Source organism: Artibeus jamaicensis, unplaced genomic scaffold (assembly GCF_021234435.1).
Source record: "Artibeus jamaicensis isolate MK-2021 breed Jamaican fruit bat unplaced genomic scaffold, CSHL_Jam_final contig_944, whole genome shotgun sequence".
Lineage (NCBI taxonomy): Eukaryota > Metazoa > Chordata > Mammalia > Chiroptera > Phyllostomidae > Artibeus > Artibeus jamaicensis.
In genome coordinates, this window is record NW_026522020.1 from 6,067,526 (window position 1) to 6,087,615 (window position 20,090).

The 20,090-nt window shown below is 60.6% G+C and overlaps 1 protein-coding gene across 2 annotated transcripts; it reads left to right on the plus strand.

Annotated features, from left to right (window-relative positions):
• Positions 1-2,225: 2,225 nt before the first annotated feature.
• Positions 2,226-17,725, plus strand: D2HGDH (D-2-hydroxyglutarate dehydrogenase). Of its 2 annotated transcripts, none has more exons than XM_037161417.2 (10): positions 2,226-2,340; positions 3,166-3,533; positions 6,835-6,892; positions 7,849-7,988; positions 8,708-8,901; positions 9,289-9,457; positions 11,157-11,300; positions 12,350-12,492; positions 14,207-14,372; positions 16,541-17,725. In XM_037161417.2, the coding sequence occupies exons 2-10, from the start codon at positions 3,176-3,178 to the stop codon at positions 16,798-16,800; spliced, it is 1,632 nt and encodes a 543-aa protein (XP_037017312.2). In that variant the 5' UTR covers positions 2,226-2,340; positions 3,166-3,175; the 3' UTR covers positions 16,801-17,725. The 2 variants fall into 2 exon arrangements, with proteins under 2 accessions (XP_037017312.2, XP_053511170.1); XM_053655195.1 differs by lacking the exon at positions 16,541-17,725 and adding an exon at positions 15,001-15,492.
• Positions 17,726-20,090: the final 2,365 nt, after the last annotated feature.

Here is a 20,090-nt window from a genome sequence, read left to right on the forward strand (position 1 = left end):
ATCAAAAGGACCCCCTTTTTTTCTCCAGGGATTCCCCTGTACTAGGTTTGCTTTGCCTGCTACCAGAGGGAAGACGTCTTGATGCCAGAGATTGGTGAAAAGGAAAGGAATTCTTTATTTTAAAGTTATACAGGCTTAGAGTAATGACTTAATGTCTTCATTAAAATACTAAAGTTCTTTGGAATACCTATGAACACACACAGTCCTTCCTTTTCCCCCTGCCCAGTCCGGGGTCCTGTATGTCAGAAAAAGAAGCAGAAATCCGAGATTCCAGCTCCCGGCACCTTCAGCTGTGTCGCCACCACGATCTCCAGTTTATCCAAAGCCATGTGGCGCCTTCTCGCGGCCCTGCAGCAAGAGTCCTTTCACCCCTTTTCTTCCAGGCAAAGTCTCTCCTGCTTCCTGAGCCACGTGGCAAAAGGGAGCACCCCCAAGCTGTGTGGTCCTAACTCTTGCCCAAGCCGCATGGTCCTGACCTGATATGGCTGCCATGCCTGGGTTTAAATTCCCGTGCCAATCTTCCTCTGCAGCCCCATTTCCGACTCCTCCCACAATCAGTTACCCATGCCACCATTCCTATATTCTTCCAGCTTTACTGGGCTGCCATAGTAAGTCTGGGCAGGCACGGGCCCCCTGGCGTGGAGCCAGTCATCGCAAAGCTCTCACACAGGTGCTGTAACCAGGGGGGTTGCTTCCCAGTTACATCCTGGGTTGAAGTTACTCCCATTCCCCTGGCTCAAAGCATGGCCACAGTATTTAACATATCTATACAACAACTTAAAGGCTATAGATATGTTAAATGACCATGCTAGAGGTTAGCTGCAAAGCTGTTGCTATGCAAACAATGAGAGCATTGGCCCTGCTCCATGTGTCCCATCCCCCAGCTCAGACTGGTGCGGGTGAGGACATCATATATATGTTTTTCTCTAATATTTCCTGGACACCCTGAGTTCTGGACCCCATTACAAATCCCTATTTGGGCCCCTCCTTGGCTGCACCCTGTTACAGGAGCATGTTGGCACACTTGGCACCAGGTACAAGGCCAGTGGTCTGGCAAGGACTGGTCTGTTCTTGGCAAAGCTGTCAGTGGACTTGTCTTCAGTCAGAGTTACCTGAATGCTCTTGCTGTCTGTGGTCATCTGACTACAGACCCTCGTCACTGGGACATGACATGGGAGCTGGATGAGCAGACAGGCACTGGAGATGCCTCAGTGGGACCTGTGGGAGCCACAGGTGGGAGTGGACCCTATTCCATGCCAGGAGCTGTATCCGTCAGGAAAGTAGAAGGCACATGTTACTGTAACACTTTAATTTAGGGTACCAGAGGGTCTAGGGAACAGTAATCTCGGAAGCAGTTGCCTCCCCTAAGCCTGGAGGCTAAGGGGTGTAGCAGGAGTTTCTGGACCTGGCAATGTGTGGGAGGGGAATGATTAGGACTCTGCTCTGAGGGGGGCTGGCCCCACAACTGATGGGGAAAGTGACCTTCGGCCGGGATTCAGCCACTGGGGAAGTGGATATGACCTGCCTGGTGCCACGGGAATTCTGGGAGGGGGTGTCCCATTGGAGCTGGGACTCAGACCTCTGGGGCGAGGGTTCTTGACTGCTGCGGCACCCTGAGAGAATGGGATGAGGTTGCCACCTGGCACATGTGCTGCTGCGGTAGCCGTCCCTGGGATACCAGAGGTTTCTTCCCCCCTCCCGCTGTGTCTCCCGGTGCCCTCTGCAGAGCCTAGCAGGCCTCTGCAGAGGCCAGGCTGGAGCTGAGCGTGCAAGCCGTACAGGGGCAGGCAGACACCTGAGGGTGCTGGAGAAGGCAGCTGTCCTGCTGTGGCCTCCAGCAGCCCTGTCTCAGGCCAGTACCTCTGTTCAGGAAAATGATGCCGCTGCTAGGTGGGCAGCTTTGGGAACTAGCTCGGGTTCTGCCTGAAAAACACTCCCGACCAGCAGGGATGCCTGCCCTTAGGGCCGGAGCAGGAGCCAGAGTCCCTTGGAGGACCGGAGTAGGAGGAGGGAGTGGGCAGTTACCCTGTGAGGCCCGTCGGGGAGGACCCCGGTGGGGCCGGCCCTCGTGATCAGGAGTGTATGTCGAGGCCCCGACTGGGAGGTGTGGGACGCTGGTCGAGGTGGGGGCTCAGGGGTCAGTCCTCGGGGGTTGGAGGCGGGGCCTGGGAGAGGGGGCGGGCAGAGGGGAGGGGCTTGAGGACCTGGGCGGGCCCTAGGGGGAGAGCGGGGCAGCGAGGGCTGTCTTGCGCAGGCTCAGTCCTGCTCGCCCTCGCCACTGGAGCTCTGGTTGCGCTAGCGGACGAAGACAACCGTTGCGGTCAGGAAGAGGACGCGGGCGTGAGTGCGCGCGCGCGCCCGCCGGGGGTTGAGCGGAGGGGCCGCGGACTGCGGGGCAGAGCGGCGGCAGCGGTCGCGAAGGCACTGGGCAGGAAGCGCAGGCGCCGTGTGCGTCTGCGGGGTCGACGCAGTCTAGCGGCGCCTGCCACGTGACCGCTAGGGCGCGCGCGCCCGGTGGTTCTATCTGGGACCAGCGTGAACGCGCTCTGCACCCTCCCAGCGAGCCCCGCCGAGCGCCTGGGCCCGGCGGCGTCCCGCGTCCTACCTGACAAGAAGGGCCGGGGCGGGGTTGCTAGTCCACTGGGGCGGTGGGCGCGGCGGAGGGCGCTGCTGGGGGTGCTGTGGCGGCTGAGAGAGGCCCGCGCCTTTTCTTAGGTCACACAGTGGCGAGAGCCCCTCCCAGATGCGGCTCTGGTCTTCTGAGTGGCTGATGAGACGAGGTGGCCGCCTGACCCCCATCCCCTCTCACTGGTGCGGGGTCTACGTGCGAACCCACGTGGGCAGACAGGGAAACTCCCTCGTCAACTTGTTTTGATTCTGTACTGTTTAAACTTGCCGTATCATATACGTAAAACAAAGTTGACCACTTTAGCCATTTTTAAGTGTGCCGCTGAGTGGCAGTCGCCCCATTCCTTTGAACGCCTCGAATCCTGGTTCTGTTCCGAAGGAAGAGGGCCGAAGCTCTTCCTGCAGGGGGACCCCCCACCATCCCGGGCCCGGGCCTCCCTCCCTTTCCACCTCCCTCCCTGCCCCCTTCCCGGGGTAGTCACTTCTTTCCCGGCTCCGGCTAGTCCTGGGTTACAGGGCTGCTCACTTGCTTTTCAGGGCAAGAGCTATGGTGCCCCGTCTGGCACCCGGTTGGCCTTCATGGTTCTTCTGGTGGCGAGCGGCCCGCACTTACCGGGCCTACGGGCAGCCAACCACCCGGAACGGGGCGTCCAGGGTCCCCCTGGGCGTCAGCCCTCCGGGGCTCGCGGGCACCGGTCCCCCGGTTCGCAGAGGCAGCTCCCCCCCATCCTCCCGGGGCTCCGAGGTGGTGCTGACCTGTGAGCGCTACCCGGTGCGGCGGCTGCCCTTCTCCGTGGTGTCTGAGGAAGACCTGGCCTCCTTTGAGCGCATTGTTCCCGGGAGGGTCGTCACAGACCCGGAGGAGCTGGAGGCCTCCAACGTGGACTGGCTGAGAGCCATGCGAGGTGAGCCAGGGTCCCGTGCACGTGTCTCGTGCACGCTGGATGACTTGAGAGTGCTCTGAGGACACACTTTGTAGAAGTTTATAGGTGGTGCATGATGCCTTCGACTTCCAGGATGAGACAGTCCCCTGGCTGCTCCCAGGGGCCTGTGTGTTCACGCCTCACATGCTTATAGCTACTGTGTCAGTTCTGGAGATCCCGTGTCTGCAGGGCTGCACTCCCTCTGGAGGCTCCAGGGCATCCCTCTTGCCTCTCCTGCCCTTGGCTGCCTACTTCCTCATCCTAGTCTCTGCCATCACAGGGGATGTAAGAAATGCCCAAAGTTGTAGAGGGTACTTAGGAATGTATTTGAGCCAAAATGAGGACATATGCTGGAGAGCAAGATTTCAAATGCTCCAGAAAATAACAGTTTTGCAGCTTTTATGCATCCGAAGTTAAGGAGGTACCACAGGAGGAGTACAAGAGGGTGGGGTCAGATGACAGGAGGGTTAAGGAGATTGTGAGTTCACCTGAGGGTGGTAATGCTCATTTCTAAAGGGTGTTATCGGACTTGCACAAGAAGAAGGGACAGGTCTGCTTAAGGCAAAGAAAAACCTTTCTGGAAAAGTTCTGTGCCTAGAGAGGAACTGCCTGCGGTGGCCGGCCCAGTTAGGACTCTGTGATCAGATCCCCTGGGAGGTCACGTCCATAGAACCCTCTCTTTTGGCCACATTCCCTGTGTGTCTCTGCCTCAATTTCCCCTTCCTTTCTCTTACAAGGACAGTTGTCATTGGAGTGGCAGCCACCCTCACCCAGGAGAGCCCCATCTCAGGACCCTTAACTTGTATCTGCTGTAAAGACCCTTTACCCAGGTCAGGTCGCCTTCACAGGCTCTGAGGGTGGGATGTGGGTGTTCTTCCTAGGTCCAGATGCAAGGTTGCTGGTCTGGCTGCCCCCTCTTTTCTTCTCTCACCACACCTGTCCCCCTGACCCCGCCTCAAGTCCATGCACCAGCTTTGGGTGGGAGTGGAGGGGGATGTCAGCCTCCTAGGCCCAGCCAGCCCTTCTAATTACAGAGATTGTGAAGCCAGACCCCTGTGTCCTCTCCTGAAATGGTTTCAGAGATAATGTAACCTGTCCACTCGCACACTTACAGAAACCAGCCTTCCCTCTTGCTGTGACGATAAGGAGAGCTGTGAGACGAGCAGTTCACCACACTGTTTGTACTGAAGCCTGTAAAGCCAGGCAGGCAGGTCCTCAGGCTGGGCCTGGACCCAGCACTCTTGGACGCGGTGTGCTCAGCCATGGGCGCAGCAAGCTCTGTGCTGTTGGCCGGGTTCCAGACCAGAGTGAAGGGTCCTGGCAAGTGGGACTGGGGTGCAGGCTCAGGAGTGGAGACGGCTCTTCCTTTCGGGGAGGCTGGTGACTTTGGAGGTCCTTAGGCTGTTCTTCAGGGCCAGAGTGCTCGCTGCACTCAGCCCCCTGAGCAAGGGCCCCATCAGGTGACGCTGCCCTGGTGAGAGCAGCCAAGCAGCACAGTGCCTGTGGGCTCACGTGTGGCACTCCGGAGGTGGGGGCAGGCGATGCCCATTCTGGGCTCAGCCAGGCTGGGTACCTGTCCTGTTGCCACGGCCTGGTGTCCCCGGCAGAGGGACTGCAGAATGGGGGTGGGTCTCACCAGGAGGTAGGACCCCAGCAGGCCTGTGGGCTCTCCTGTTCCTCAGGCTTCCAGAGTCTTGGGAGCAGTACCTGGGAGGGGGCCGCCTGCCTCCCCTGCCTGGGCTCAGCTGGCTCCCTCCTGGGGACCCCTCTGTCTGGTCAGCACTTTTCCTGGGAAGCCTGGCAGCAGGCAGCCCTGTAGAAAAGCCCCTGTATGTGATTTTCTTTGGAGAGAAAGCATGTCTAAAAATATGGTTATTTAAAATTTTAATCTCAGAGGTAATACAGAAAACATAAGCTAGTAAAAGCTGATCAGTACCTTATATATTAGTTGAAACAGATTTTATTTGAAATGGATATTGTCAGTAAACATCTCCTCCTTTTAAAACTAGACCATGTGCTCATGGGTGAGCCCCACAGACCTCTGTGTGCCTACCCCAAGGGGAAGGTCAGGCCCTGGACGTGAGAGGGACAGGAGGCTTCCTGAGCAGCAGAAGCAGGTTGTCGTGAGTGCCGAGGAGGCCATTTTCTCTGAGCCTGGGAAAGCTGTTTGGAAGGGCGTTCCTGGGGCAGGAACAGCCAGCGCCAAGCCTCTGAGCAGGGCTGCACTTGGCGAGTCTGAGGAGCCAGGAGATCCCTGTAGGGCTGCAGTGGGTGAAGGAGGGAGGGGGTCAGAGAGCAAGGGAGCTAGGCCACCAAGGCCTCAAGGGCTATGTGAGTCCTGGCTTCTCCTGTGAGCTGAGAGGGACCTGCCTGAGGGCAGTGGGTGGAGTGGAACCCCTTTCACTCTGGCTGGTGATGGCAGCGGGAGGAGGGCGGGGTCTGTGAGGGGCAGAGGCACTGTCTGGTGAGGCGTGGTGATGACACAGTGAGGAATGGGAAGCCAGACCCCTGCCCAGGGGAGGACGCAGTGTTGAGGCATGGCAGCGGGGCAGGGGTGCTCAGCAAAGTGGCTGGGTGGCCGAAATGAGGGGCGGATGATAACTGTACCTCCCGGCTCTGGGAAGAGTCAGGAGGGAGAACCTGTGCTCATTGTGCCTCCTGCCTCTGCTGCCTCCACTCCTCCAGCCCAGTTTTTTTCAGCAAAACAGACATGCAGGAGGCAGGCCAGCAGTGAGTAGGGATGCCCATGGACTAGTTTGGGGGACTCCCACCAGCCATGTCTGGAGCTCAGACTAGGACAGAAAAGAATTGTAACCAGTGACTAAAAGAAGAGCCGATCACACTGGTATGATTGAATTGCTCAGTAAGTAAATACAGGAGATGGAAGAAAGGCCCGTCTTCACAGCACAAGGTCTGTTAGTCAGTGTGGGAGGGTTGATGACAGTTACCATTTGGCAACCATCCTGTGGACTGCTTCAGGCAGGAAAGTCAACAGCTGCTGAATTTGTGGGTGAACTTGGAGGAGCGTCTACACAGTGTCACGTGTCCGTCTGCCCACAAGATACTTAGAAACTTGCAGTAGAGAAGCCGAGCTGGCGCCCCTCCCTCGCCTCCAGCCAGCCTTCCATCTCCCCGCAGTGCACAGACTGACCTCTGTTGTCCTTGAGGATTGCAGTGACCCTGGGTGTGCAGGTCACCTCACCGAGGAAGTAGAACCTTCTTTGTCCCTGCGTGCGGACTTGAAGGTCCCTTCCCTGTACATAATATGTTTTTTCTGTCTCAGGCTGTAGCAAGGTGCTGCTGAAGCCTCGGACGACAGAGGAGGTGTCCCACATCCTCAGGTAAGAAGCCCGCCGGCCTCCCTGTGGTTTATGAGTAGCTTCCTCATGAAGACGCGCAGACCCCAGGAAGCCGAGAGCCTGTTCAGGGCTGAGCCCTGAACCTTGGAACCTTGGGCACTGGGCCAGGCCCAGCGTGGGACTGGCTGCAGACTCCCACGAAAGGGACCTTTTCTTGAAATATGTATTTCTTGATTTTTTTATATCAATAAGCCATCATGTTTATTTTTGGAAAACATAGAAAACTAGAAAGGAAAAACTGCAAAAGCAACCGCTCCTTTCAACTCCAAAGGTAGCAAATGATGGCATTTGGTTTGCTCACTGGTATCTTTTCTACCTTTGGGTGGTTTTAAGGTTATCGCATTGTATCTAAGACATTGTAGTTGTTGCTTTTATTCTATTTGGCAAATCTGTGTTCATTTATTGGTACAAATTTTTTTCTGTGCCATTTTTAAAGGTTTTATTTATTTTTGGGGGGAGAAAGAGGAGGAGAGATACATCTATCAGTTGCCTCTCGCACCAGCCCCCAACCAGCCACCTGACCTGCAGCCCAGGCCCGTGCCCACATTGGGACTTGAACTGGCGACCTTTTGGTTCACAGGCCAGTGCTCAGTCCACTGATCCACACTAGCCAGGGCTTCCATACCGTTTCTGACCCATGAAAGCTGCCCAGCCGTGCATGCCCTACAATCTGCACCCCCTTCCCCCCGTGCTGCCAGGCTGCACCGAGCCGGTCCCGAGTCTCGTGTGGCTGTGCAGCATGCTTCCACGTGCGCCCCTTTCCGAGTCCGTTGCTGGAGGCCGGACCCTGCAAGGTGGGTTTACTTGATCGGTGCCCTCGTAGCCAGGCGCCGACCTGGAGTGTGTCTCAAGGGCCAGTGGCGTGGGCCTGGGGAAGAGGGGCCTGAACACCGCTCCTCCAGCGTGTTCACAGCACACCCTGCCTGTGCTGGTCCCAGGTACTGTCATGGGAGGAACCTGGCTGTGAACCCTCAGGGCGGCAACACGGGCCTGGTGGGGGGCAGCGTCCCTGTCTTCGATGAGGTCATCCTGTCTACCGCCCTCATGAACCAGGTCGTCAGTTTCCACAGCGTGTCTGGTGAGCCCAGCCGCCCGTCGGTGCCGACCTCGTCCTCCTCGGCTGCTGGGGCCGGGCCGGGCCGGCTCCTCGGGCCTGGGGAAGAGGGCGAGCTCTGTTCATGCTCCGCCCTCTGGGCAGGATCACACAGGGGGTGTTATTTAGTCGGTCACTTAGTGACTTATATTGTGGGCCTGAGGGGAAGGGGATGGGCTGTCGCTGTGGCTCCTGTGGACGCTGACATTTCCTGGCCACAACCACCTTTTGGGTGTATGAGGTCACATGAGTGTGAGGGGCTTCCTGCTTGGGTGTGGCAGCGTTGTGGTGTTGGATCGTTCTATGTGGGGGGGGGCACCTGGGTACCATAGGGTGCTGATCAGCAAACCTGGCCTCCACCCACTTGACACCACCAACCAAAAACGCCTCCAGGCTTGTCACTTGTGCCCTGGGAGGGTGGAATTGCCCCCAGTTGAGGATGACTGCCTCGTAGCAACCCTCTTGTCTGCTCCCTCCCACGAGCGTGCACATATGTGTGTGTGCACATGGGTGTTTGCATGTGTGCACGTGTGTGTTCCCTCTCATTTTTGCCTTCCCAGTGTTTCCTCTTTTTCATGGCACTCACAGAGATAACTTTCTGGGGAGGGAGGGGGCATGTGCTGCTTTTGCCAGGTCCGTGGTGGCTGCTCCTGGGGTGGGGGAGGTGTGCACAGAGCATCGTGGCAGCTCTGCTGTCTCGGCAGGGGCCCTGGTGTGCCAGGCGGGGTGTGTCCTGGAGGAGCTGAGCCGGTACGTGGAGGAGCGGGGCTTTGTCGTGCCTCTGGATCTGGGAGCAAAGGGCAGCTGCCACATCGGGGGGAACCTGGCAACCAACGCCGGCGGCCTGCGGTTGCTGAGATACGGCTCGCTGCGTGGGACCGTGCTGGGCCTGGAAGTGGTGAGCCAGGGGGCCACTGCCAGGCGTCCAGGTGTGGCTCGGCCCTTGTGTTCCCGCCCCAGGCTCAGGGCTCAGCTGCTCTGGCCACCCCCCAGCCCCGTCACCCAGCCGTCCAGATGCCTGCAAACCACCAGCTCCTAGGCTGGGCTGTGGGTCTGCCCTGTGCCTGGGGTTGGGGTGCGTCCGCCTTTGAAGGCCCCCAGCACGCGAACGGTGGGTTGGTGCCAGCACTGCCCTCAGTCCCAGGTGGTGCAGGTGGTGGGAGTCCCAGCCAGGAAGAGTCCTTCCTTCAGCCTGATTGGGTGGCTCCAGGCCCCACCTCAGGGCCCCTGCCTTCCTGGACTGTGGCCGGTGCTCAAGTGCCCTGCTTCTCTTCTCCCTCACCAGGTGCTTGCCGATGGCACCATCCTGAATTGCCTCACCTCCCTGAGGAAGGACAACACAGGCTACGACCTGAAGCAGCTCTTCATCGGGTCGGAGGGCACCCTGGGGGTCATCACCGCTGTGTCCATCTTGTGTCCACCCAAGCCCAGGGCCGTGAACGTGGCCTTCCTTGGTAGGTGGAGTGCCAGCCCCTGGGAGTTGGTTCTCTGGGCTGCCCTGCCAGAGCGGGGGGCAGGGGTTGAGGGAGAGGATGGTTGGGGCTCCCACTGGACAGCCTGTTGCTCCAGGCTTCTCGCTCTTTCTAAAGGGGTCCAGGACTTGGTCTTGGTGTTTGGGCAGATCTGGACTTGAGCCTGCAGGCTCTGGGCAGAACCACCTCATTTTGTAATAGAACCAGCTTCCCCGACTCTGGTTGGCTTTGCTATTTAGGGGGCCCATGTCCAAGGTTCTGTGAGAAATAGTGTCCTTTGGTGCAAGGCCAAGGACACGTGTCTGCATTATGTGGGGTAATCAGACGGACGCCCTGTCTTGCACCTCAGTCTTCTGGAAGCTTCTGCGGGCCACCGAGTCCGATGCAGTCAGTCCCATCCGAGTCTCCCTGCTGGGACAGTCGGCATCGTGGGGGCCTGGCTGTGTCTTTCCCCTCCCGACCTGCAAGTTCTTGTCGTGAATCTTGATCTTACTTGTCTTAATCTCGTGAGTTGTAGATGCTGTAATTTTATAAACATCCATTTTCCTTCCTCCTCATTCCTTCTTCATCAGACTTCTGCTGGGCGCACCTCCGTGTGAGAGCTCCCTCGAGCTCCCTGTGGGGCGCGTCTGCTGGGGACGAGTCCTCTCCCCCCCTGTGCCCGAAAGTGCCTTGATTCACGCTCGTTCCCGAGAGGCACCACGGCAGGTGTGCAGGCCCAGCTGGGCACCTGCTCCCTCCCACCTGCTGGAGACCCTCCACTCGGGGCGGCCTCCACGCTGCTCCAAAGGGTCTGTCTCTTTCTTTGGACACGTTGCAGACCTTTTCCTCACCTTTAGTCCTTTGTGGTTTTCAGTGCGTCCCCCGGGTCTCCCTGGCTCGGCATCTCATCAGTTGCAGTGTTGCCCAGTTTTTCTCTGTGGCCGAATGGGCGGCCCTGTCCATCTGCCCTCCCGTCTCTCACCTGCTTCCATCCTCTCCCCGCCCTTCACTGTCCGTGTGGCTGCCAGTCTGCTTAGTTCTCCCTTCTCCCTGCAGCCGGGCCCCTCTGTGCAGCTCCGGCTGCAGGGCCGTGAGTTCCTCGGATGTGCACGATGGGCTTCCTCAGGCCTCCACAGTCCCAGGCTCTTCCCTCCAGGACATCTTTCTGGCCTCTCTGTGACCTCTGATCTCTGACCCCTTCCCACAGCCAGGTGTCTTAGATCTTCCCACCTTCGGCAATCCACTCAGACCCTTCCTTCTGCCTTTGGCCACTGGAGAGTCAGCTCCCCCTGCCCTGGGCCCTCTCAGCGACCTGGTCATGTTCTGTGAGCGTGTCCTGACCGAGTTACCAAGGTCCAATGGAGTCGGGGGCACTGCCTGAGTGAGCGAAGTACCACTGGGCTGTTCCCAAAGGAGTCCGTGTCTGGCCCCGTGCACACCCCCAAGTTGCTCCTCTCACTTCCCACCACTGCTGCGCACCGTGGGCGCTTGGTCCTCTGCGAGCTTGGTCCATCCTCATCTTCGAGTCCCGTGACGTGCGTGCTGGCCAATGGCCTTTCCCTCGGCAGCACCTCCACTGCTCTGCTAGGTTTCCTGGCCTGCCCGCTGGGAGTCAGGCGGGCAGGCCGCATGACAGGGGCTCGGGTGGCTGTGGGCGCGGCCCTGGCGGCATGTGCCTGAGGTGCTGTGTCCTGTGCAGGTTGCCCGGGCTTTGCTGAGGTTCTGCAGACTTTCAGCACTTGCAAGGGGATGCTGGGGGAGATCCTGTCAGCATTCGAGTTCATGGATGCCGAGTGCATGCGGCTGGTCCGGCACCACCTCCTCCTCACCTGCCCAGTGCAAGGTACTGACCCCAGCTGCCCACCTCTGCTTCTCTGCCACCTGCCACCCAGGAGGGCTCAGGCCAACACGCCTTTGTCCTGCGAATAGGGGAGGCGGGAAGGAGGACCTGGCCCTTTGCAGCTGTGGTGTCCGCAGGACAGTCGAGCACGGAGCTGTACAGCCCCAGGCAGCTCACTGAGCCCACCAGAGGGGCCGTCCCGTGTCCAGGACCCAGGGGCCTAATATCTGTGACCTGCTCAGTGAGCCAGCGACACGTGTAGCCCCTGTTCCCGGTCCCTGCCAGAGGCCCTGGGACTTCACTGCCGAGATTGCCCTGAGGAAGCAGCCTGTCTGAGCTGCCCCAGCAGAGCCCCACAGACTGGGCGACTGTGACAAAATGAGTTTATTCTGCACATTTCTGGAGGCTGGAAATCCAGCGTCAAGGTGCCGTCAGGGTTGGTTTCCGGTGAGGTCGCTTCCTGGCGTGCAGACGGCCGCCTTCTCAGAGTCCTGTCTGTGTCTCCTTCTCCTTGTGCGAGGGCACCGGCCCCCCAGGGTCAGGGTCGGGACCGGGGCCCCACCCTCTGACCTCACTTCACCTGCCAACCTCCTTAAAGGCCCGATCTCCACATGGTCACGTTGGAAATGGGTTAGGGCCTCACCGAGGGAACTTGGGGGTGGGGAAGGACACAGTGCAGTCCAGAGCAATCGTAATTATGCCAAGATCTTTATGCTCTAAATTTTAAACGAGACGCTATTCTTAGTATAAAATAGGAAGCAATGTGAAAGTCCAGTGGCGGGTGGCAGCCCCTGGGGTTTGGTAAGAGTAGCCTCCTGCAGCCTGGGGCACCCCTGGCCTGTCCCTGGGGTCACCCTGGCCGTTCCAGGTCCCCAGCGAGGGCGGATTGTCTCAAATTCTGCCTCAGCCGAGACCCCTGCTCTGCAGGCTGCCCTGGGCCTTGTCGGCAGCACGACGGCCATCAGGGGTGTCTCAGCCGCGCTGACCCAGAGCTCTCTGACCTGGTCGCACCGTCTCTCTCTCTGAGAGACCCCTGCTCTCTGCCCCTCCAGAAAGTCCGTTCTACGTGCTGGTCGAGACCTCGGGCTCCAGAACGGAGCACGATGCTGAGAAGCTGAGCAGCTTCCTGGAACAGGCCTTGGGCTCTGGCCTGGTGACCGACGGGACCCTGGCCACCGACCAGAGGAAAGTCAAGGTGAGTGTGCGGGCGCCCTTGGCGTCCACGCAGCCCTTCTTCTCTGGGCCGTGCGGGAGGCCTTGCAGCTGGCTGCCGGTGATGGTTGTGGCTGGATGTGAGCTGCTGTCGCGGCCTCGATGGCAGAACCTCTTTGGAAACCCACTGTCGGAGTCTAGGCTGCGTTTTGAACAGTCGGACAGAACCGTGGGGGCCGTGGGGGCCAGCGCGACACCGAGCCCATCATGGGGTGGGGCGGTTTCCGAGGATGACTCAGCACCAAGAGGGACTTGATGTCTGAGGCCAAAGGAAGGAGTTGGGGGTCCTGGGGCAGGGGAACCGCTGACACCATCATAGGGCCTTCGTTTCATTTCCCCCATGGCCCCCGTACAGTGTGGAGCGGGGCCAGCAGGGGCAGGAAGTCTGTGGGGACACTGGCAGGACAGGGGCCTAAGTGGCTCTGATTTGTGGTAAATAGACAGTGGGATCCGGCTGCCTCTCAGTGGTTGGTTATTGACTTTGTTTCTTTACTTGATTGTTAAACTCCTTTCTGTGCAGTTATTGGTACCTATGTTAGTGAGATGTTATTTGCAGGGAGTTACAACGGTATCTGACAGGGGCCCCAGGAGAACGCTGTGGCTGGGCTTCCTCAGCTACTGCTCCGCCTACCAGTGTCCCCCACCCTCCTACACCGCCTCGCACGCAGAGCTGGAGGGGCCACCACTGTGCTCCAGGTGGCAGGTCACAGCAGCCTGGTTGGGGACCCTCCCTGCCGCCCTCCTGCGGGGGCAGGAATGCACTGGTCCTGGCTCCACAGCCCAGTTCTCAGACGGTGGTGCCCAGGGGTCTGGCGATGTGGGGGCAGGGGTGGGAAGATGGGGGACCAGCTTCCCTCACAGATGGGAGGGAGTGGGGGGAGCACCCAGGTGGGGTGGAGGGCAGGGGCGGGGTTGGGGTGACACAGGTCCCCGAGGAGCCCTGAGCTCAGGTGGGATGGAGGCAGTGCCCCAGGGGCCTCAGCTGGTGGGATGGGAGCGGTGGCGGGAGGAGCAGCATGGGTGGCTCTGGGGGGCCTCGCTGGGCTCTGGGGGGGGGGGCTGGGCCAGGAGGACCTGCTGATGGTCGGGCTGCTGCCTGACCGATGGGGTAGTGAAACTCGATGAGGGAGTTGGGGAAATCTGTTATTTCAGGGGTGCTCCTGGCACTGCGCTTACGTTGAAAACAGGAACATCCTTACATCGTAGAAGTGCCACTGATGCTTCCTGAGGCAGTGGGGTCCGTGGGGGCGGGAGCGGGGATGAGGCCCAGACCACGGCGCCCACTGGTGGCGCAGTGCACTGTCTCGCTCCCTCACAGTGGCTTCAGGTGTCCACGGTGACAGGTTAGCCAGCGCAGATGAACCCCAGCCCGGTCGGCGTGCCCCAGCGGCACTGCTCTGAGAAGCCCCAGGCCTGTCCCCAGGCCCCTCACTGCCCACCGTCCCTGCCCGGGCCACCAGCGCCCCTTCCCACCCGTGTGCTGCAGGGTGTGCCCCGAGTGCCTTCCATTACTGCCTGCTCCCTCCTGGAAGGGGGCCCTCGGCGCCTCCGTCACGGGCCCTTCGTGCTGTCGTGGGGCCACGTCTGGGGCCTCGTCAAGTGTGGACGTTGGGAGCCCGCGCCTGCCGCGACACAGCAGGGTCACCCCCGAAGCCGCCGCAGGTGTTGACCTGGCCCGGGTCTTCCCGCCCTCCCAGACGCTGTGGGCCCTGAGGGAGAGGATCACCGAGGCGCTGAGCCGGGACGGCTACGTGTACAAGTACGACGTCTCCCTGCCCCTGGACAGGCTCTACGACCTCGTGACGGATCTGCGTGCCCGCCTCGGCCCGCCGGCCAAGCACGTGGTGGGCTATGGCCACCTGGGTGAGCAGAGCCGGGTGGGGGCGGCCAACCGCAGGCTCGTGTTTGGGGAGAAGGCTGGGGGTTGGCATGGTTAGAACAGTGCGGGGGGGGGGGCAGTGCGGGGCAGAGTCCGCACAGCAGGTGTCAGAACGGGAGTGACGTGAGGGCACCAGGCCATCGCCCCCGAGAGCAGGGTGGGGTGGACTGCAGGTCGAGGATGGAGTGCGTCCCCCATGGGGGCGCTGCTGTGCCCTGGGCCACAGTGAAGACACCACTGTGATGGCAGTGGGCAGAGGGTTCTCTCCCGCCGTGAAGCCCGGAGTGGGCGTCGAGATGACTGGGCACCTGTGCCGCAACGGAGCAGGTGACCCTCAGCCCCTCTGAGGCTGACGGGCCTGATTCCTGGGGCGAGCCCTGCTTGGCCACTGTCCTGGTATCATTGGTCCCATTCAAGTCTGTGTGGGATGTTTTTGGTGTCTTTATGGGGGACGTAGTGGCACGAGGGTCCTTGCTTCTGTCGGTGCTCACGCGGGGCAGCCGCCCTCGCCTGGAAGTTCTCTCCTCGAGGTCGGAGCACCTGCCGCTGAGGACAAGAGGCAGGAGTGTGCGGGCGTCGGGGTGACTGGACCGGTTTCTCTGATGTTGGCAGGGTGGTCCGGCCCCTTCTCCCGGGTGGTCCTGTGGTTTCCTTACCAAGCGTTTGGCCGCGTCTTCTGGAATTTCGCACACGTGGGCATCGTCGTTCCTGCTGTCCCCATTTCCTGGCACGGCAGCGCACTTGGGAGGGGCCTCCGTGGTCCCCGTGCTGAGCGGCCTCTGCAGAGGCGGCGCTGGGCCGAGGGGGCCCTTTCTCTGGTGTGTTCACTTCCCATCACGCTCCTTCTCCGTTTTCAGGTTTACTCTGTCGCTTCGTAACTTCAGGAGTGAGGTACTCGGCTCAGTGGTTTGCAGCTTTTCTTTTCTATGTTTAAATGCCCCTCCAAGTCCCAGCCTAGCTGACCCCGAGCTTGTTTTAAATGTTGTCTTTGTTTACCACCTTGTGAGACTCAGCGAGGCCTGGGAAGTGCTGGGACAGCAGCTGCCACTCATTGCCGTGGCCCTGGGTCCGTATGTTGTCGTGAATGGAGTTTGGCTTCCCGTGGACTCAGTGGGGCGGGTGGAGCCTCCGGGTGTGCGATGCTGGCAGCCCCAGGGCTGGGGCCCTGCCTCCTGGCCCCTCTGCCCCAGGCCTGACTCGGCCCTGACTCGGCCCCACTCCCAGGAGTGACCTCACCTGAGGCAGTTCCAGCTCAGGGGCTCCGGGGGTGCTGGTGCCCAAGAGCTCCCACCTCCGCAGCCAGAGGTGGCCCTGTGTTTGTGTGGAGTCCCCCATTTTGATGGGGTTCGTGTTGTCTCTGGTTCTAGACATTTTCTCATCTCCATTGTCATTTCTTTTTTGACTCGTGCAGGAATGTGTGTGTGTGTTTTTAATTTATTTATTTTTTAGACAGAGGGGGAGGGAGAAAGGGAGAGAAACATCAATGTGTGGTTGCCTCTCGAGCACCCACTACTGGGGAACCTGGACCATAACCCAGGCATGTGCCCTGACTGGGAATCGAACTGGCGACCCGTTGGTTCTCAGGCTGGCACTGAGCCACAGCAGCCAGGGCAGGAATATGGTTTTTAACTTGCAAATATGGGAGTTTTCTAGCTGTTTTAGAAATTGTTGACCTGATGTTCGTTGCACTGGAACCAGGGACGGGCTTGTGCCGTCCTGACAGTTGTCAGCGGCCCAGCGGGCCTGGTGTGGTCCCTCCGTCACAGTGGAGGAGCCCCCACGGTGTCTGTGGGGCACCTGGGGAATGGAGCCGTCCTGGTCACTGCCGGAGAAGTGAGTCTGGTGACAGCCATCAGTGTGGTCAGACTGCAGCGCTCGCAGTCTGTGTGGCCCTGGGGTCGCTCTTGGTGGGGAGCCCTTGGAGCCTGACGAGGTGGAGCCTGCGGAGGGAGGGTGGGCGGGGCCAACTGGGGAGAGAAACAGGCAAGGAGAGAGAAGGGGGCTGCAGCCCCCGGAAGAGGCTGCTTCTGTCGCTGCAGGTCAGTGGCCAGTGGCTTGAAGGGCTGAAATCAGACAGGACATGAAGGGCTCTCGGGAGGAGCGGGCTCTTGGGGGGTCCTGCCCAGCCTGACCCGGGTCCCTGGCCTTCCAGGGGATGGCAACCTACACCTCAACGTGACGGCAGAGGCCTTTAGTGCTCCACTGCTGGGTGACCTCGAGCCCTACGTGTACGAGTGGACGGCAGGCCAGCGGGGCAGTGTCAGCGCCGAGCACGGTGTCGGCTTCAAGAAGCGGAGTGCCCTTGGCTACAGCAAGCCGCCTGAGGCCCTGCAGCTGATGCAGCAGCTCAAGGCCCTCCTGGACCCCAAGGGCATCCTGAACCCCTACAAGACATTGCCTGCCCAGGCCTGATGGGGCGTCCGGGTCAGCGGGAGTGCTCTAGTCTTGGTTTTGCCCATTGAGATAGGCCTGCAGGGCTGGCCTGGGCTCTGGCCTCTGTCCCATGGAGCCACCTGGTTGGAGGGGCCTCCAGGTGGGCGCTTCCCATCCCTTCGCAGGTGGCACCCGCCTTGCTGGTGGTCCCCTGGGTCCCACCTGTGGGCCGCAGCTCTGGGAGGGGCCTGGTGTTTCTGCCCCGCACCGAGCCCCGGGCAGTGCGAGCCCCACAGCCCAGGCCGCGGCAGTGAACCCCTGTGAACAGCCCAGAGCACCGGCCCCGCCTGGGGCTGCAACCGACAGGGCCTGGCTCCCCAGGCGCTTTCCGGTGACATGGGACGGGTGGCTGCTGGGACCTGGAGCGACCATTTCCCCAACCGTGGTCAGAGCCCAGGCGTTTGTTTCTCAGAGTCTGCAGTTTGTGTGAAGAGTCCATGCAGGTCAGCCCTGCGCCCCCGTGAAGCCCCCACTGCACACAGTGCCTGTGTTCCTGCTGCTTCAGTGACCCCCACGTGGTCCACCCTTGTTGACCTGTGGCCCCGGGGCAGGGCCGGCACTGCAGAGACCATCTGGGAGGCGGGACACGTTTTCTCTTTCTGGCTGCCCTGAACTTCCTATAGAAACAGAATTGGTCTGTTGCTAGAAAAACCTTGTAAAAGCCTACAGTGACGTGCCCGTGTGCCATGGTCCCTGAGCACCGGAGCATCGGGGGCTGCCTCTGGCGGTGGCCGTCCCCCCAGACCCTGTCCTGCGCTCCCCATGTGACTCAGAGCCCTGTCTCATGTGGCTTTTCCACAGTCGTCAGAAGCAGTCAGCCCATGTTCATAATGACTTTCAGTGACTGTTGTATGACTAAGCAAGTCTGTTTTGGAGAATTAAAATAATGCCTGAGGTGTTAAAAGGCTACGAATCAGGAGGCATTTTCTGCTGGAGGAGTGGCTCCGAGAGCAGGTTTGGAGGGGCCTCCATTGCCCTGGGGACCGGCTGGTCCTCAAAGCGTCAAGATGTGAAGTGCCCCACTGTTCACTCCTGGGGTTGCCCTACGGAATCCACCTGTGCACGAGAATGCACACCGTGCAGTCCACACGTGCACAGGCACACCGTGTACACAGACGTGGGACATGGGCACCCTCTGCATGCGTATACATAGGCACGGCACATTACATGTGGACTACATGCACATACACACAAGCACACGCACAGGGTTCTCCCTAGGCCATGCTCAGAGCACTGTCTGCATGTGGTGTCACAAGTCGCTGGCTGGGTTGGGCCGGCCTTGTGGAAAAGGCGGTGACGTGTCTCTGAGACCCTCAGACAGAGGGAGAACTGGGGACGAGGGGGCTGCCACCTGCCCTGGGGAGAGGCCGTCGGCTCGAGGTACCGGTTCCGCACGGCCCCTCCTCGTGTGTGTGGAGCTGGGCTCGTGTGGGGAGGGCGCCTGGAGGTCAGGGCAGGAAGGAGTATTACTTTCTGTATTTTTTGGAGGACTTGCACTTTCTTCTGCCAAGCACATGTGTACTTTTTTAAAAACCAGGACAAACCAGACGACAAGCTGATTCAGAGATCTGGCCTCTGGGCTGGTGGCCAGGCCTCAGGGAGGTGCCTCCACGGTCCCCTCGCCTCTTCCTAGCAGCTACGGAGTCACAGGTGGCCTGTCCCCTGTTCGGGGCGTCCTGCCTGAGAGCCCCTGTTCCCCCACCTGGTCACGGTCATGGGCTGAGCATGGGCTGCACCTTGGCAGAGGTGTGTGTCCTCGGGGACGTCCCGGCCCAGCAAGATTTCAGGGCACGGGTCCAGGGCCTGTTTCAGGACCTTGCCCTGGGCCAGCGGTGGTGGCATTGGGACACCAGTAACCGCCTCCCTGGGCCAAGTGGCTGGCCTCCTCTCTGTCCCCTGGCTTCTCTCCCTCCTGAGCTGGCAGTTAAAACAAAGGCCCCTCCTCCCCGTCTGGTGCCATGGGCCCCACTGGTCCCGAGGGGTGGCTCTCCTCTGGCTGTGGTCACTGTTCCACTGTCCCTGCTGGGTGCCCGTGGGCAGCCCCAAGGCAGCCACAGCACAGGACAGGCCCTGTGGGTGCCTGACCCTCAGAGCCTGGGAGCTGGCCTGTGTCTGTCCTCTGTGCTTCCGAGGTCAGCAGATGGCTCCTGGCACTTCGCCTCTGACACCTGACGCCAGGTGTGAGGCCCCGTCTTCCTAGCAGCTACGGAGTCACAGGTGGTCAAGAGCTGGGAGGGCAGGGCCCTGGGTGTGGGCCTGGGGCCGCTGCTCCCTGCACTCGTGGCATTTCCCTGACACTGGGGGCTGGGTGTCTCTGAGCTCCCTGTCACCCCGGGGCCTCTCCTTGTGCTCTCCTGAAGGTGCCTAAGTCGGGAACACAGCCCAGCCGAGCGACGTGGATGCCACACATGGGGCGGGGGGTGGCATCCGTGCTCACGACCGCGACGTGCACTGCTCCGTGGGCTGTCGCGCACCCAGAAGGCCCTGTGGGCGGGAAAGTCTGACCACACGGCCGTCTGGACGACACCACGGGCCCACTGGGCCTGGGCCACACGCCCTCCCGCCCTCGGGCAGGCGCCCCACGGCCCGCGTGTCGGCGGCACTGAAGGAGCGCCGGCACGGCAAAGCTCGGTGGGCTCCACACTCGTGAAGAGAGGAGCTGGGAAGAGGGCAGTGCCAGCAAGGCCAAGCCTGCGTCCAGGCCCCGAGCCTGGGTCCCGAGCTTCTGCTGAGGATGATCTCGAATGTGCCGGTGGTGGGCAGGGTGGCTGTTGTGTTTGGAGGAGGGGAAGTTTGTGATTTTTGCTTAAAATCTCTAAACGGTACCATCTGAGAAGAGGTTATATAAGAGGGGCCCCCCATGGAGGCACCCACCTGGAGGGGTTCAGGGAGCGATGAGGAGGGAGATGGTGGTCTGGGCCCCGGGGAAGGTTGGGGCACAGGGGACAAGGAGGCTGCCCCTCAACCCTAGGGATGTGGCCAGGGGATGGGCTGCCCCGCCCGGGCCTGCAGGGAGCAGGGCCCCTGAGGATGGCAGGCTGCCTGCCAGCTCAGAACTCGGGGTGTCCCGGGGCTGTGGACCCAGAAGGCTCAGAGGGAGAGTTTGGGGTCATGTGGCCTGCGGGGCTCCTGGGGGCAGCCGCCACTCTACTGTATGGGGGTTGGTGATGCCAGGCACCAGTCCCCTGACCTCGATCCCACTGACGGGACAGGCCACGAGTGGACGCAGTTCCAGACCACCGCTCCGCCTTTTCCCTGACCCCCACGAG